Source organism: Ambystoma mexicanum, chromosome 7q (genome assembly GCF_040938575.1).
Source record: "Ambystoma mexicanum isolate Mex_15411 chromosome 7q, UKY_AmexF1_1, whole genome shotgun sequence".
Lineage (NCBI taxonomy): Eukaryota > Metazoa > Chordata > Amphibia > Caudata > Ambystomatidae > Ambystoma > Ambystoma mexicanum.
In genome coordinates, this window is record NC_090941.1 from 564177835 (window position 1) to 564190533 (window position 12699).

General features: G+C 49.6%; 1 protein-coding gene across 4 annotated transcripts in view; it reads right to left on the reverse strand.

Moving 5' to 3' along the window:
- TMEM272 (transmembrane protein 272) overlaps nt 1-12699 on the reverse strand; it is a 245142-nt gene that overhangs the window by 79846 nt on the left and 152597 nt on the right. For 2 of the 4 annotated variants that reach the window (XM_069640601.1, XM_069640600.1), the window contains exon 4: nt 10145-10227. The exons of 1 other annotated variant lie outside the window; for it this stretch is intronic. In XM_069640601.1, coding sequence (XP_069496702.1) covers nt 10145-10227 — 83 coding nt within the window. Of the gene's footprint in view, nt 1-10144; nt 10230-12699 lie in introns of those variants that run through there. One more of the 4 variants, XM_069640603.1, reaches the window with a different exon arrangement.

Consider the following 12699-nt stretch of genomic DNA (forward strand, 5'->3'; position numbering starts at 1 on the left):
AAAGTCAGCAGAGAACATCTCATGCAGCAGCTACAGAGGAGAATTGACAGTGCTCCACCCACCCCCTTCCTGCCATAAACTTTGATTGGTGGGGAAAGCCACAAGGTGAATTTCTGCTGTGAACACCAGAGTGATCATTGGAGTAGAACGAGACGGATTTCTTCCTGAAAACTCCTTAATCTACCCTGGTAGCATCGACTTACATCAAGCTACCATCTTGCATGTACTGACTGCACAAAGGAGCCTTGAGCTCAATACTTTACCACGACTGTTCTCATACAGGGGGTTCCCCATCCCAGCAATATAGATGAAGCCCCTAATTGTTCTCAGCTACAGAGTTAAGCACATCCTCAGCAGTGCAGTAAAGGTTTTCCCTTTAAGAAGCAGGAAGTGCGTCATTACAATGCGCGTTCAGTGGCAGCATCCCTTGCTCGTGTGTCTTAGGTTATTCGTCTGGTAGAGTTCACCTACTGCATATACTTCTCCAGCGTTGCAGTATTTTTGGGAGGTAGTCAATTTCTTATGGGAAGTTTGTTAGTTTGCGAACTGTGTTACTTACCTGTTGGGATTGACTCATAAAATCAACTGATTGATTCGTACTGTCAACCAGATGTGAGTTTGCCGGGTTCATTCTCTGTGTGTTGAGATTTGCAATGTTATATGTACCACGGGTTTGCAACCTGGGCCCTCTAGAGGTTTTGGACGGTGACCCCCATGATCCCACACCGTTCACTAGGCTGCGTGAAGCTTATTGGAGTTGTAGTGCTTAACATCTGGCGAGCCAAAGGCTGCAGACTCCTAGTTTACATACTACGTCATGTGGGCAGCTTGTCCTTCAGCAAGCAGGCCATCCTGCTGCCCTTATGCGAAAATCATTAAAATACATCATCCAAGTGGAGGCACCGCCCTAGCCTAGTGTTTCCATACATCAGCCCTGGGTGTGCAAAGTACACATCGAACACTGTATTAAGGGTCAGGTTGTTCACAGGACTGGGAATGGGTGACTTGTGCAGCATCCTGTGTTTAATTAGCACCAAGTCTTCCTTACTCGTGTGCTGTGAGGGAATGTATTCCTCGTCACTTCTGCCTCACTTCCCGCTGAGGCACATACATCCAATAACCACAAGGCATACATACTAACACCCCCCCCCACCTACCCAAATTGAAAGCCAAGTAACTAAGCCGCAGTACCTTAACCGTACTTGGAAGTTGAGCTACAGCGTGACGAAGACTCCCCAAGAAGGGCCCTTCATCGGCTTCCTGGCTGCAGGGCCTGCTGCTTTTACCACCCATACTTTCGCTGTGGATTACCGCATTTTTTACTTTACCGAAAAATGCGTTTGGGTGGTAAAATCAGTGGGTACTGCATTGAAGCAGAGCAAAGGTGACGCAAGGGGCAGGGGTGGAGCACAGCAAATGGTTTGGGGCCTGCAGGCTTTCAATAGGTGTCTCAGATGTAGACTGTGCCACAATCAGTTAGGACGTGATACAATATAATCGTGCTCTTTGATGTATAAGCAGCTTAGTGCACCAGAAAACACAAGCCGGTTCCTACAACTCCAAAGCACGGTTTCGGACACTGAAGAGCCAACACTTTAGGTTATAATAATAATGTATTTCTTATATAGCGCTACATACCCCCAGGTCTCAGAGTGCTGAAATAACAGAAGGCATTATTATCCCACAGAGCGGTACTCAATCTATCAACCTCTGAAGGATACATTGACCATGATGGGATTCGAACCTGCCACAGCAGGCTGCGCACAGATATGGGAGGGCAAGCACTTGGCACACTGTGCTATATGACCGGCATGTCAAGATGTTTTGGCACTTCTGCTCTGCTCTCTGCTGTCAGGCAGTTTGGCACACTTTAATCCTATCCAGGAAATGTTAGATGGCCTTTAGCATTACTCATAGAGGCATATCAAGGAGAAGACTGCGATTGAGAGCAAAGGTTTTTAAACAGAGAGGGTAGTGGGATAATTAAACCTCTCATGTTCCCTACTAACCATTTGCCTTACCATGATTTTTAAACAACTTGTATTAGGAAATTACCCTATGTTGGAATTTGTACAGGGAACTCGTGATTGGTCATGGTGCCCCATACAGAAACTATCATTAACTATGGCCGAAGCTGAGGAATGGGCACCCGAGAAGAGATGGTCCCTGAGAACACGGCACGGCAAGTCAAAACGTTAAGAACCCTACCAAAGTATACAGGAAGATGCATCTTCGGAAGACTTTTAAAGCAACATTAGGCCTAAACAGGCACTGCGGCAAGGTTCAGTTTGCCTTATTGGGACTTAAATGGTCTGAACACGTCATGCCAGGAGTGATAGTACCACAATGGCTACCATTCAAGCAGAGGATGGCCTTCAAATGTTATGTCTGGTCTACAAACGCCCACCGTCGCTGAGCATCCATCTTTCTCCCAACTCTCATGGGCCCTCATTACGACCCTGGCGGAAAGCGACTGACCGGAGCGCCACAGCGTAAATAGCGTTTCCGCCATTGTACGAAGGAGCAAAGTGCGGCCCATTCCGACCCATCGGGCACGAGCACCACGCCACGGCGGAAGTGCAAAGTCCGCGATGGCGGAAATGACCCCAAAACGGCCCACACCGCCGCCGTACGGCGCCCTAGGTGCAATACCGCCACCCCACTTAGCGGTCACCGCAGTGTGCGCCTACCGGAAAGTACGGTGGCCGGAAATATACGGAAACGGAAGTTAAAACATGGGCCCGGAACGGGAAACATCCCGGCGTACACCTATAAAAACACCAAAACCACACAACCACTAAAATCACTACCCTGAAACACACCCCAACCCGTCAACCACCCTAGCGAAACCACGAAAAATGGGAAAAGTAGCGAAGAAAGCGTGCGACCGCAAGCGGCAGGTCCACTTCTCCCGTGAGGAACTCACCGTGCTAACAGAGACCCTCCAGGAGAATGCAGCCGTCGTCTTCTCCACGCAAATGACCAGGACGGCACTTGCAAACAAGAAGGCCATATGGGCTCTGGTGGCACAGCGGGTAAGTGCGGTGGGGACCGCACCCCGCACCCCACAGCAATGCCGCAAGCGATGGGACGACCTGCGGATACGCGTCCGCAGCATACTCTCTGCCAACCGCAACATTGCCACAGCCACCGGGGGAGGTCCTGAATCACCCATCAAGTTGACCCCCTGGGAAGAAATCTGTGCCTCCACCATCGGAATGGAGAGCATAGAGGGAGTCGGAGGGATGGAGAAAGGAGTGCAGACATCCGAAGATTCAGGTAGGAGGGCCAGATAAAACAATGCCAAATCCACAAAGTCCAACCATGTGAAGTACCATGCGTCCACATAGTGCAACAGAAACACATGTCCAGGAGAACGTCCACACACATCGGCCTGAAAGCGCACGTCAAAACCCACAATAAATACATAAATAATTAAAAACCCCTAATACACGCACTACACGTGCAGCAGGCACACCCTAACTGCAGGCTGCCAAACAACTGCACCCTCACTCCACACACAAATCAAAGCACCTCCAAGACCCCGACCCAAATCACCCTCAGGTACCACCCCAATGCATGTGATACAATGCCATTCCAATTCCCACTGACCCATCAATAACCCTCGCCCTCCTTTACTCCACCACAGGGTCCGATCCAAACGACGAGCTACAGGACACCCCTACCAGCACACCTGCAAAGAGGGCCAAGACCAACGGCCAGAGACCCTCCACCTCAGCTGCACGCATCAAGACACGGCAGCAGCACAAATCAGGTGGCAGCACAGAGGAGGGAACATCAACAGGCACCCCAGCAGCCAGCATGGCCACAACACCACCACCACAGGTCCCCCCAATGGATGCCACAGAAGGCACTGCCTCTGGTGGCAGCAGCACCATAGGTGACACCCCATTGATGGCAGCATGCTCGGACACAGAAGACGGGGATGTCGAGGTCAGATCCATCCATGACCTGTCCCAATCCCCCTGTCTGTCCCCTCCCGTACAACATGAGGATACCACGCAGGTGCAGCCACAAGACGACGACTGGCCATCCCCCACAAGCCCTGTGGCAAGGCAACATGAGGACAACAGCCCCTCTGTGACACCACCGCAAATGGCCATGGCCCAGCAGAGGCAACAGTCCCTCGACAAGTTAATCGTCCAACAGCAGCAAATGGCCACACTCCTCAAGGGCCATGCCGATGAATGTGGGGGCACCAAGGCAGACATAGAAACATCAACAGAGACACTTAGGGCAGAAATGGAGAGAGGTACAGAGACGCTAAGGGCACAAATTGAGAGTAGCACCGAGAGCCTGAGAGTCCAAATGGAGAGTAGCACCGATAGCCTGAGGGGGGAACTGCATGCGACGTCCAAAGACGTATGTGCCGAACTTGCCGCAGTGCACCGTGTGCTCACTGAGCTCTCGCAAACCCTTAGGGACATGCATGGACGTGAGCAGGCAGACACATCATCCGTTGCAAGTTCCGTCCAGGGCAGCCCCCAACGTAGATCTGGAAGGAACCTGCGCTCCACAGGCAGGGGTGCCCCTGATACCCGCAGAGGGGGCATGCAATAGCGACAGCCCACTGACAATGAGCATCTTTGGACACTGGTGTTCGGGTGGGAGGTAGGAGGGTGGAGGGGGTGTGTTGGGCTCACTTGGGTGGCGGGTCGATAGGGTGTTCAACATGATATCACATATGCCATAAAAAGTGCACGATCACCCAATGAGAAGTGTGGACATTGATCCTTGTGTACTAGGCCATCATAGGCGTACAGTCCATATTGTGCATGTCCCAGACACACGCAGTGCCACGAGTCCCGTGTCCATGCATCAGCCACCAGGCGTGAGTGCTAGAAGCATACATCAATGAGATGCTGACGAATGTCACGGGCCTCCGGTGCCTCGCAGACTCCATGAGGTGCTGCCACATCCCCACCCTCATCATGACCATCATCAGGTGCTTGCAGTTCTGCGTCAGGGGGCATGGGCACATTTCTACGTACGCACATGTTGTGGAGCATGACACATGCCATCACCATCTTTGCAACCTTCTCATGGCGGTACAGGAGTGCCCCGCCAGACCTGCTGAGGCAGCGGAAACGAGTCTTCAGTAGGCCGAATGCCTGTTCTATGACTACACGGGTACGTGAGTGGGCATGGTTGTAGTCCTCCTCATGCTGGTCCCGTGGGTTCCGGACTGGTGTGAGGAGCCATCTCTTCAGTGGATATCCAGCATCACCTGTATGTGGACGAGAAACGTATGATGTGGAATGCCATTGATACGTACGCACACCCCCCCCCCCCTTCCTGGCAGTTCATTGCCAATTCACATACCCCACATCATCATGCATGTAATGAGACTCACCGAGTAGCCAGGATCTGTTCCCTGCGTGTCGTTCCATGTAGCGTGGTATTGTAGAGTTCCTCAAGACCATAGAATCATGGGTTGATCCAGGGAATCGGGCACAACAATGTGTAATGATCCTGTTGGAGTCACACACCATCTGTACATTCAGGGAATGAAATTGTTTTCGGTTGCGGTACTGGGCCTCCATGGCATGTGGGACGACCAATTCCACATGGGTGCAGTCGATGGCACCAATGCAACCCGGTATGCCGGCAAGTGCATGGAATCCCACTTTTGTGTTGGTAATTTCCTGCTCCGAGCGTGGTAGAGAGATGTAGTCGTCTGCGTGCTTCAGGAGGGCATCGAGCACTTGCAATAGTGTCCGTGAGAACAGTGGCTGAGAAATGCCATGCAACTGTCCGACTGTGTGCTGGTAGGTGCCTGTGGCCAGGAAGTGGAGTACAGACACCACCTTCAGTAGGGGTGGGATGGCGGTTGGGCTATCTATCATGCTGACAAGGTCAGCCTGTGTCATGTCCACAATGGCGGCTATGGTGTCCCGGTCCAGACGGTAGAGGGTGTGGATCTGCTCATCAGTGAGGTTGAACGGATGTGCTCGGAGGCGTTGAATTGCGGGCTGCCTGCGTGGTGGTAGTGGCTGTGCTGGTGGGCCTTGCTGGCCCTGCCTTGGCCTCCTCCTCCTCCTGCGTCTCCTCCATGCGGCTGGTTGTAGTTGGTGTTCGTCTACTTCTTGGAGTCGGAGCACTTGCAGTGCTATCAGGTCCCCCAGGGCCAACATCGCGAGTCCTGCCGGTAGCATTTCGGTGTGGTTGTGGGAGGAGACTGGCTGTGCAATTTATGTGTTTTCAGGCTGTATGGCCTCCACCTGTGGTGATTGATTCCACCTGTGCAAACTGCTCTCCCCTTTGGCCGAGCACGTCCCGCGCACAACGCTGCAATTCGGGGAATTGTATCTTGCTATTGCAATCATGTATTAGTACCCGATGGCCGTGTAAGATTGGTTGATATGTTCATTCTGCTGTGGTCCCATTGTTTCACATACTATCTGTGCAGTCGCGAACAGACTTGTGAGGGGTCAGTGGGACGTAGTACTCGAGTAACGGTGGGCCCTCATGCATCACTGTACCGAGTTGCAACGACGGGCGGGGCGTCCCATTCGTGGGTGAAGGCAGTTGCCATTTTCACACACAGCTGCACTCGATGGGATAATTAGTGATTTCAAACGGCCACAGATGCCTTTTCGACGTGATGTTGCAAATGAGGAATTCGAAGGGCGGCGCTTTCGGTTTCCAGCTAGCGGCGAGGAGATGCCCACAGGTCTGACTGCAAATATAACGTTCTATTGTTCAATGTCCTTGAGACAGGGCCCATGGCGAGGGAGCAATGATTGATATGAATAGTTTGGGATGCGCAATAGCTACGTGGGCGATGAGGCCGTCCGTTCCCAAATACATGTTACTTCACAACACTGGAATTACGGGCTGGGGCACTGTGGATTTAGCAGGCTGCATAACGCACAGACTCAATGGATGTTTCTAATGTCATGTGAGTAATTATTCAGGCATTTTGATCCCGGGATGAGGGAATGATGGATGGATGCATGGGCAGGTGATTTGATACAGAGTTTGCCATGTACAGGGCTTCTTGGGATCTATCCGCCTCCCCTACGCTATGTGATGCAGGGCTGCCATAGTGGGACCATCGTCCATCTGGCCTTGTTGAGCCCTCCCTGTCTCGAGGCGCCCTCAGACACTCGTTTGCGATGGTGTTTGCACCTCGATATAGATGGTTATGAGTCGCAAGTGGTTTTGGGGTGGTGATGTTCCTTTGGAGTGGGCTAGCATGCATATGGCTGTGGATTTCGTGTGATCATTGAAGTGAGTTGTTGGTATGTAGTTCTGATGGCCATTCTGTTCTTTTTCTTTTCTTTTGGTTGACAGGTATCTCCTCCCCTTTTGCCACTGCCATCTGTATGCCACTCCTGCAGATGGATTTTACTCCCGACACCTGCTGCTTCGTGTTAATCAGTGGAGCAGCATTACGATCTTATGGGACGATCGCCAATGGCCCACATGCCCTTACGCAGTACTGGTGGCTCGGAGCAACATTTCGGCCTTTCAGCTGGACTAGTGCCTCCCCATTGGGACGGCCCTGCGGTTCTGTGCGCTTCCATGTTGCCTTTTCGGACGTGAATGTGGCTCTGTGTACCATGGGGGAACAGGGCGACACACAGGTAGTGGCTGGTCATTTCTTGCGGAAGCAGCCCACATTGGTGATTGGTGTTTTGGATTTCATGGCCTGATGGCTGTATGTGCTTGGTGATTTTGATGTGCATAAATATCTATTCTGATTTGGCCCGTGTAGCGTTTTTCTTTGCAAGTGATGTGGCATATGCCTATTTGGGGGGCGATGTATTGTGAGGAGATCTGCATTGGGTTCCAGCTTCGGGGTTTAGTTGCGTGGTACTGTGCTGTGCGCGTTTGCCTACGAAGCCCAGTGAGGTCAGGGATGGGGGCTGCCAATATGCCAGTTTGAATGTTGTCATGCTCAGGGGCGGGGGATTGGGTTTTGTGTAACAGATGCCGGTCAGCCAGGTGGACTGGTTGAATGATGTGGTTTTCGGTATATTGCTGGTCACAGGTGCCTGTGTTTGCGTGCGTTTCTTGGTGGGGGACTGTGGTCATGTCCATTGGGATGGCTTCTGTATTCGTGCCATCTGTGCCCTGCAGCTCCCATTGGCCCCTGTTGTGTTTCTTTTGTTCGTTGGCATGCATGGGTGACTTGTACATTTCAATGGTTGCATTGTGGCTTCATTGCACCTACGGGGAGTTGTACTTTGTGGGCAGGGAGCGGTGTACAGGCACTCAGTGGGGCCGTTTACGGTTGATTCGCGATGCCGTACTTCTCGCCATGGCGGAATGGTACATTCCGCCATGCCTGATGGCGTTAGGTACATGTCCGCTAGGGTCGGAATTGGCGTACCGTTGCACCATGGTGGTGTTTGCGGTTTGGCATGGCGCGCGCGCGCGTGCTTGGTGCAGTTAGCGTTGGCGTTCACTACGGTGTCGCTAATGGCTTCGTACTTTGCGGTGACGGGTCATAGTCGCACCGAGCGCTATTCGATGGCGGTATTGCATTTCCGCCATCGTTTTTCGATTTCCGCCAGGGTCGTAATGAGGGCCCATGGTGTCCTACCGGCTGACTAGGCGTTTAAGCAGGGACGTCATTTAGGGGTCGCCAGAGGTCACAACTGCGACCTCCGAGGTCTCCATTGTGACCTCTGAAGAAAAAAACTAAAAAAACTTTTTTTATTTATTTTTTTGTAATGCATGCTCCTGGGCTGTAGCCAGTACTATGTGGCTCTTTAGTTCTGGAGTGGCTGGCTTTCTTGTTCAGGTCCCTTAAAAAAAAGAAGAACAATAAGAACAGGAGTTCCACAAGTCTAACACTTTCAGCACTGACCCTAAATTAGAAAGAATAGGAATACCAAATAATGTGTCTTACTGGAATTCTATACAATAATTGCTAGACTCATTAAAGGTTTATTTCAGGCACACTTCAGGGGGTGAGTCCATGATTTAGTCTGTTCTTAAACGCCTTAACTCAGCCTTTCATCCTTCTGAGGTCGATAAATGAGTACCAACACAGGTTGGGTGATAGTGGGTGTATATTTTTTCTATATAAAGCGCTTAAGCATAAGTGCTATATAATAACACATCATTATCGTTTGGTCATGGACGTCTGCTTGCATTCACAGTAATTTGGTAACATGGGCCTATTTGCACTGATTTTAACGATACATATGGCGATCCATTCTTGTATGAAATGTACATCACATTATAGTGATATTGTAAACCATATTTTTCGTAGTGTACAATGCTATGTGATGCCACTTCCTGTTTTGTCAATGTGTGAAAGGCCGTGTTCCATCGCTTACCGCGACATCACTTGGGTGTGGGATCAAATGACATCACTTCCTGTGATGTCATCAGGGGGTCAAGGGTCATGTGATATCACTTTCGCTACCCCTGGCATTTTGGTGAAATCTGCGTTTTTGGGGAAATCCCTGCGTTTAAGGTCAGTCTGGCAAAAGTAGCCATCTTTGTCCAAACTCTCATAGTGTCCTACCAGCCTATAAGGTCAGCACATATGTGTCCGAACTCTCATAGTGCCCCACCAGCCGATCAGGCGTCTAAAGGTCAGCCTGACAAAACGAGCCATCTTTGTCCAAACTCGCACAGTGTCCTACCAGTTGATAAGGTCAGCCTGGAAAAACTAGCCATCTATCTCGCATATGCGATACTGATATTTTGGGGCAAGAAATCTCGAAGCACACACTTCAATCCTATTGACCAGTCTTCCCTTATCCCTTCGAAGCTAGCAGACATTCCCAAGTCCATAAATGTCTGAAAACCTACTTTTTCAATGTAACTTTTGATCTGTATTCTGTCCTGCCATTCTACTCACCCTTATCTCTCATGCAACCACTCACTTCAGACATACCTCGGGACTGTACACCATTGCTGAAGCACTCAAGTAGTCGTTATACAGTTTGCGTTTCAAAAAGCATTGATTAATTAAAGTAAAATACATATTTTTGATCTCATGTACTCATGTTGTATGTGGGACCTTTATAAGCAGTCTTTGCGGCCCACCCCAGTGAGTGGCATGTGCAAGTGGTCACATGACAAGAAAATTCAACAAAGTCAGACAAACAACGCAATGTATACGGTAATGTGGAAACAACTTTACAGAGTGTTACATTACCTTTAAACTTCCAACAACCCCTCCTATGAGCAAATACAGGGGAATGAGCGGCTGAATCGGACAGTCTTCGAGGAACTTGATCCCTAAAAACCAAAATAACAATAAAGTCACCAATGAAGTAACTGCGTCATAGGCATGTGAGAAAAGCGTAGTGTGAAACAGCGTGGCTCGTCTCCCGCATGTGGCGTAGCTGGCGCTCATCTAGCATGCACAAGGGATGTTTACAGTGCACACCCATTCAAATAAAGACCCCCAACTGCATGATACAGACTCAATTCCTACTTCCTACTTGACAAGGCCATCAGAGCACAGGCTGCTTCAGATGTGGTGTCCTCCATCTTGAATGGTAGAGCGGGGCTGATGGGAGAGAGTATAGTCCGCTCGGCCTCTGTCTGTACAAGGACTGGTCTAAGAGGCGAGACATGCCAACCTCTTCTGCAGTTCATTGACCAGTGGGGATGACCCAGGGAGCATTTCAGCAAGCATTTGGAATCGGCAGTTTGGGTTAGTTAATCCTTTCACTGTAGGTGTGTAGAACTGGTGCAATGGTAATATATAGCGAAAAAAGCAAAAACCTTTGACCATGAATGGGCTGCCCAGGTTAAACGTTTGGTTGACCTTCAGACTAAGCAGCTTGCTTAACAATTCCTGCCCTGTGCAAAGTTTTAAAACAATTCCCACATGATTTTCAGAGGAATTAAAATGCATTCGTTAAGACAAATAAAGCTTGGCAATACAAGTCCTGAAGATCATAGCTGTTTCATCTCCCCTCGAAATACCCAACAGTTGCCGCAACTAGTGGCTGGGCTATTCCTGGGGAAGGATAACATGAGGAACAACCGCATGAAATGTGTTCGGCTTGTCACAGCATGCATGATCAAACTCCTCATTGTATGCCTGTGTGCGCAATGCAGGGAGCATGTGCATGGCTGGGATGTGAATTAAAAACCCTCTCCAGTGAAAATGGTCAGATTGTTCCACGTCTGGCACATATTCTGGACGATGTGTGCAATTCGAAGGTCCACATGCACTGCTACTGCACCCGTGCAGTGTAGCGCATGAATGTGGCACCACTGCATGCTGCAAGTCATGGAATTCACAGTAGCTTAAGATTTCCAGGCAATGCCATTTTAGACACGAAATTGGCATTCGATGCAAGCCCCAGAATGGGTCTGTCTGCTGGAGGTACATTTGAAAAGTAAGCACCACAGCACAGTGTATTGCACCAAATGGATATTGATTGCGCTACACGATTCAATATCCAGGAAGTTGCGTTAGGCTCCAGCACAAGAACTGAGTGATTTGAATAGTTTGCCAGAAAATTGAGACCTTTCTGGAGGGAGTAAAGCACTATTAATAAATAGGATCAGGAATACGAGACTATTCTGACTCACACAAATGACTGCATTCAATGTTCTTTTGGCGGTTGCTAAATCAGACAATCCATTGTCACGTTTGCATGTACGTCCTGCTTCCCACCCTGATGCTTTCATGCTACCCTAATTGTGATTCTGCGTATTTCTCTAAATGTCAAAAGCAATCAAATCCCCCCACCCCCACTGCCACCCATTCTAATCAACACCGACCGATATGATATTGAAGAAGCAGCTAAAAAGGGTGTCCAAACACATTTCCATGTCTGCAACATCTATTACAAAGCCAGCAACTTACAACCTACCAACAACATCCCAGTGACTAGGAAGCATGAACTGGGCAAGACCCTCAGCACAGGCATTACGCTCAGACTAAAGAAATCGATTCCAGAGTGCAAACCAAGAAACAAATGCTTCAACCAAGATCTGGCATCAATGAAGCGATCTGCCAGACACTAAAGCCACAAAAGAAAAATGTGTTGCCAAAATCTCATGAAAGGCTATCACAGATCAGTTCTCGGAGCCAGCGTTGTCAACTACGTCACCTGCAGTGTGGTTAAAACGTCCTATATTGGGAACCTGTTCAAATTATTTTGCGAGATCACAGAACAAATTAACTGGCCACCCTCCAGCATGGCAAAGACCTCTCCTTTTTCAGCAACGCAATCTTGAAGATTCGAGACACAATCCTGATTCACACGGAAACCACGCCCTTCCCCCATAAGTGCCCCACGAATTGACACACTTCTGGCTGCCCACCCCTGCACAAGTACTTTAGGCCACAGGGAAACGCATCAAGGCTCCCAGACCCCCAATTGAACCTGACATCCCTCAATGTCCACGTTTCAGGGCAGTAGCTAAAATGCTCATCAGCACTGCGTTAACAACTCAATGTGCTCTCTCTTCCTATCTGCAGTAAGGAAGGAGGAGGATGTTCATGTTGTTGGCAGTGGTGATTTCAAGAGTTTAGAATTAAACAAAATTGTGATTTGGCACCTCCTGAGAGGAAGCAAGTAAGGCAGCTACCCCCTGCTGCAAGCTATGGTGGATGCCGTCTGGGTTGGCTGAATCAGAAGTCAAAATGAAAATCAAGGTGCATGGTGCAGAAATGTAGAGGATGCCCAGTATCCAGCATTGTGCACTGAATGAACCAATCACAGACAGTTTGAGAGATTGCTCAGC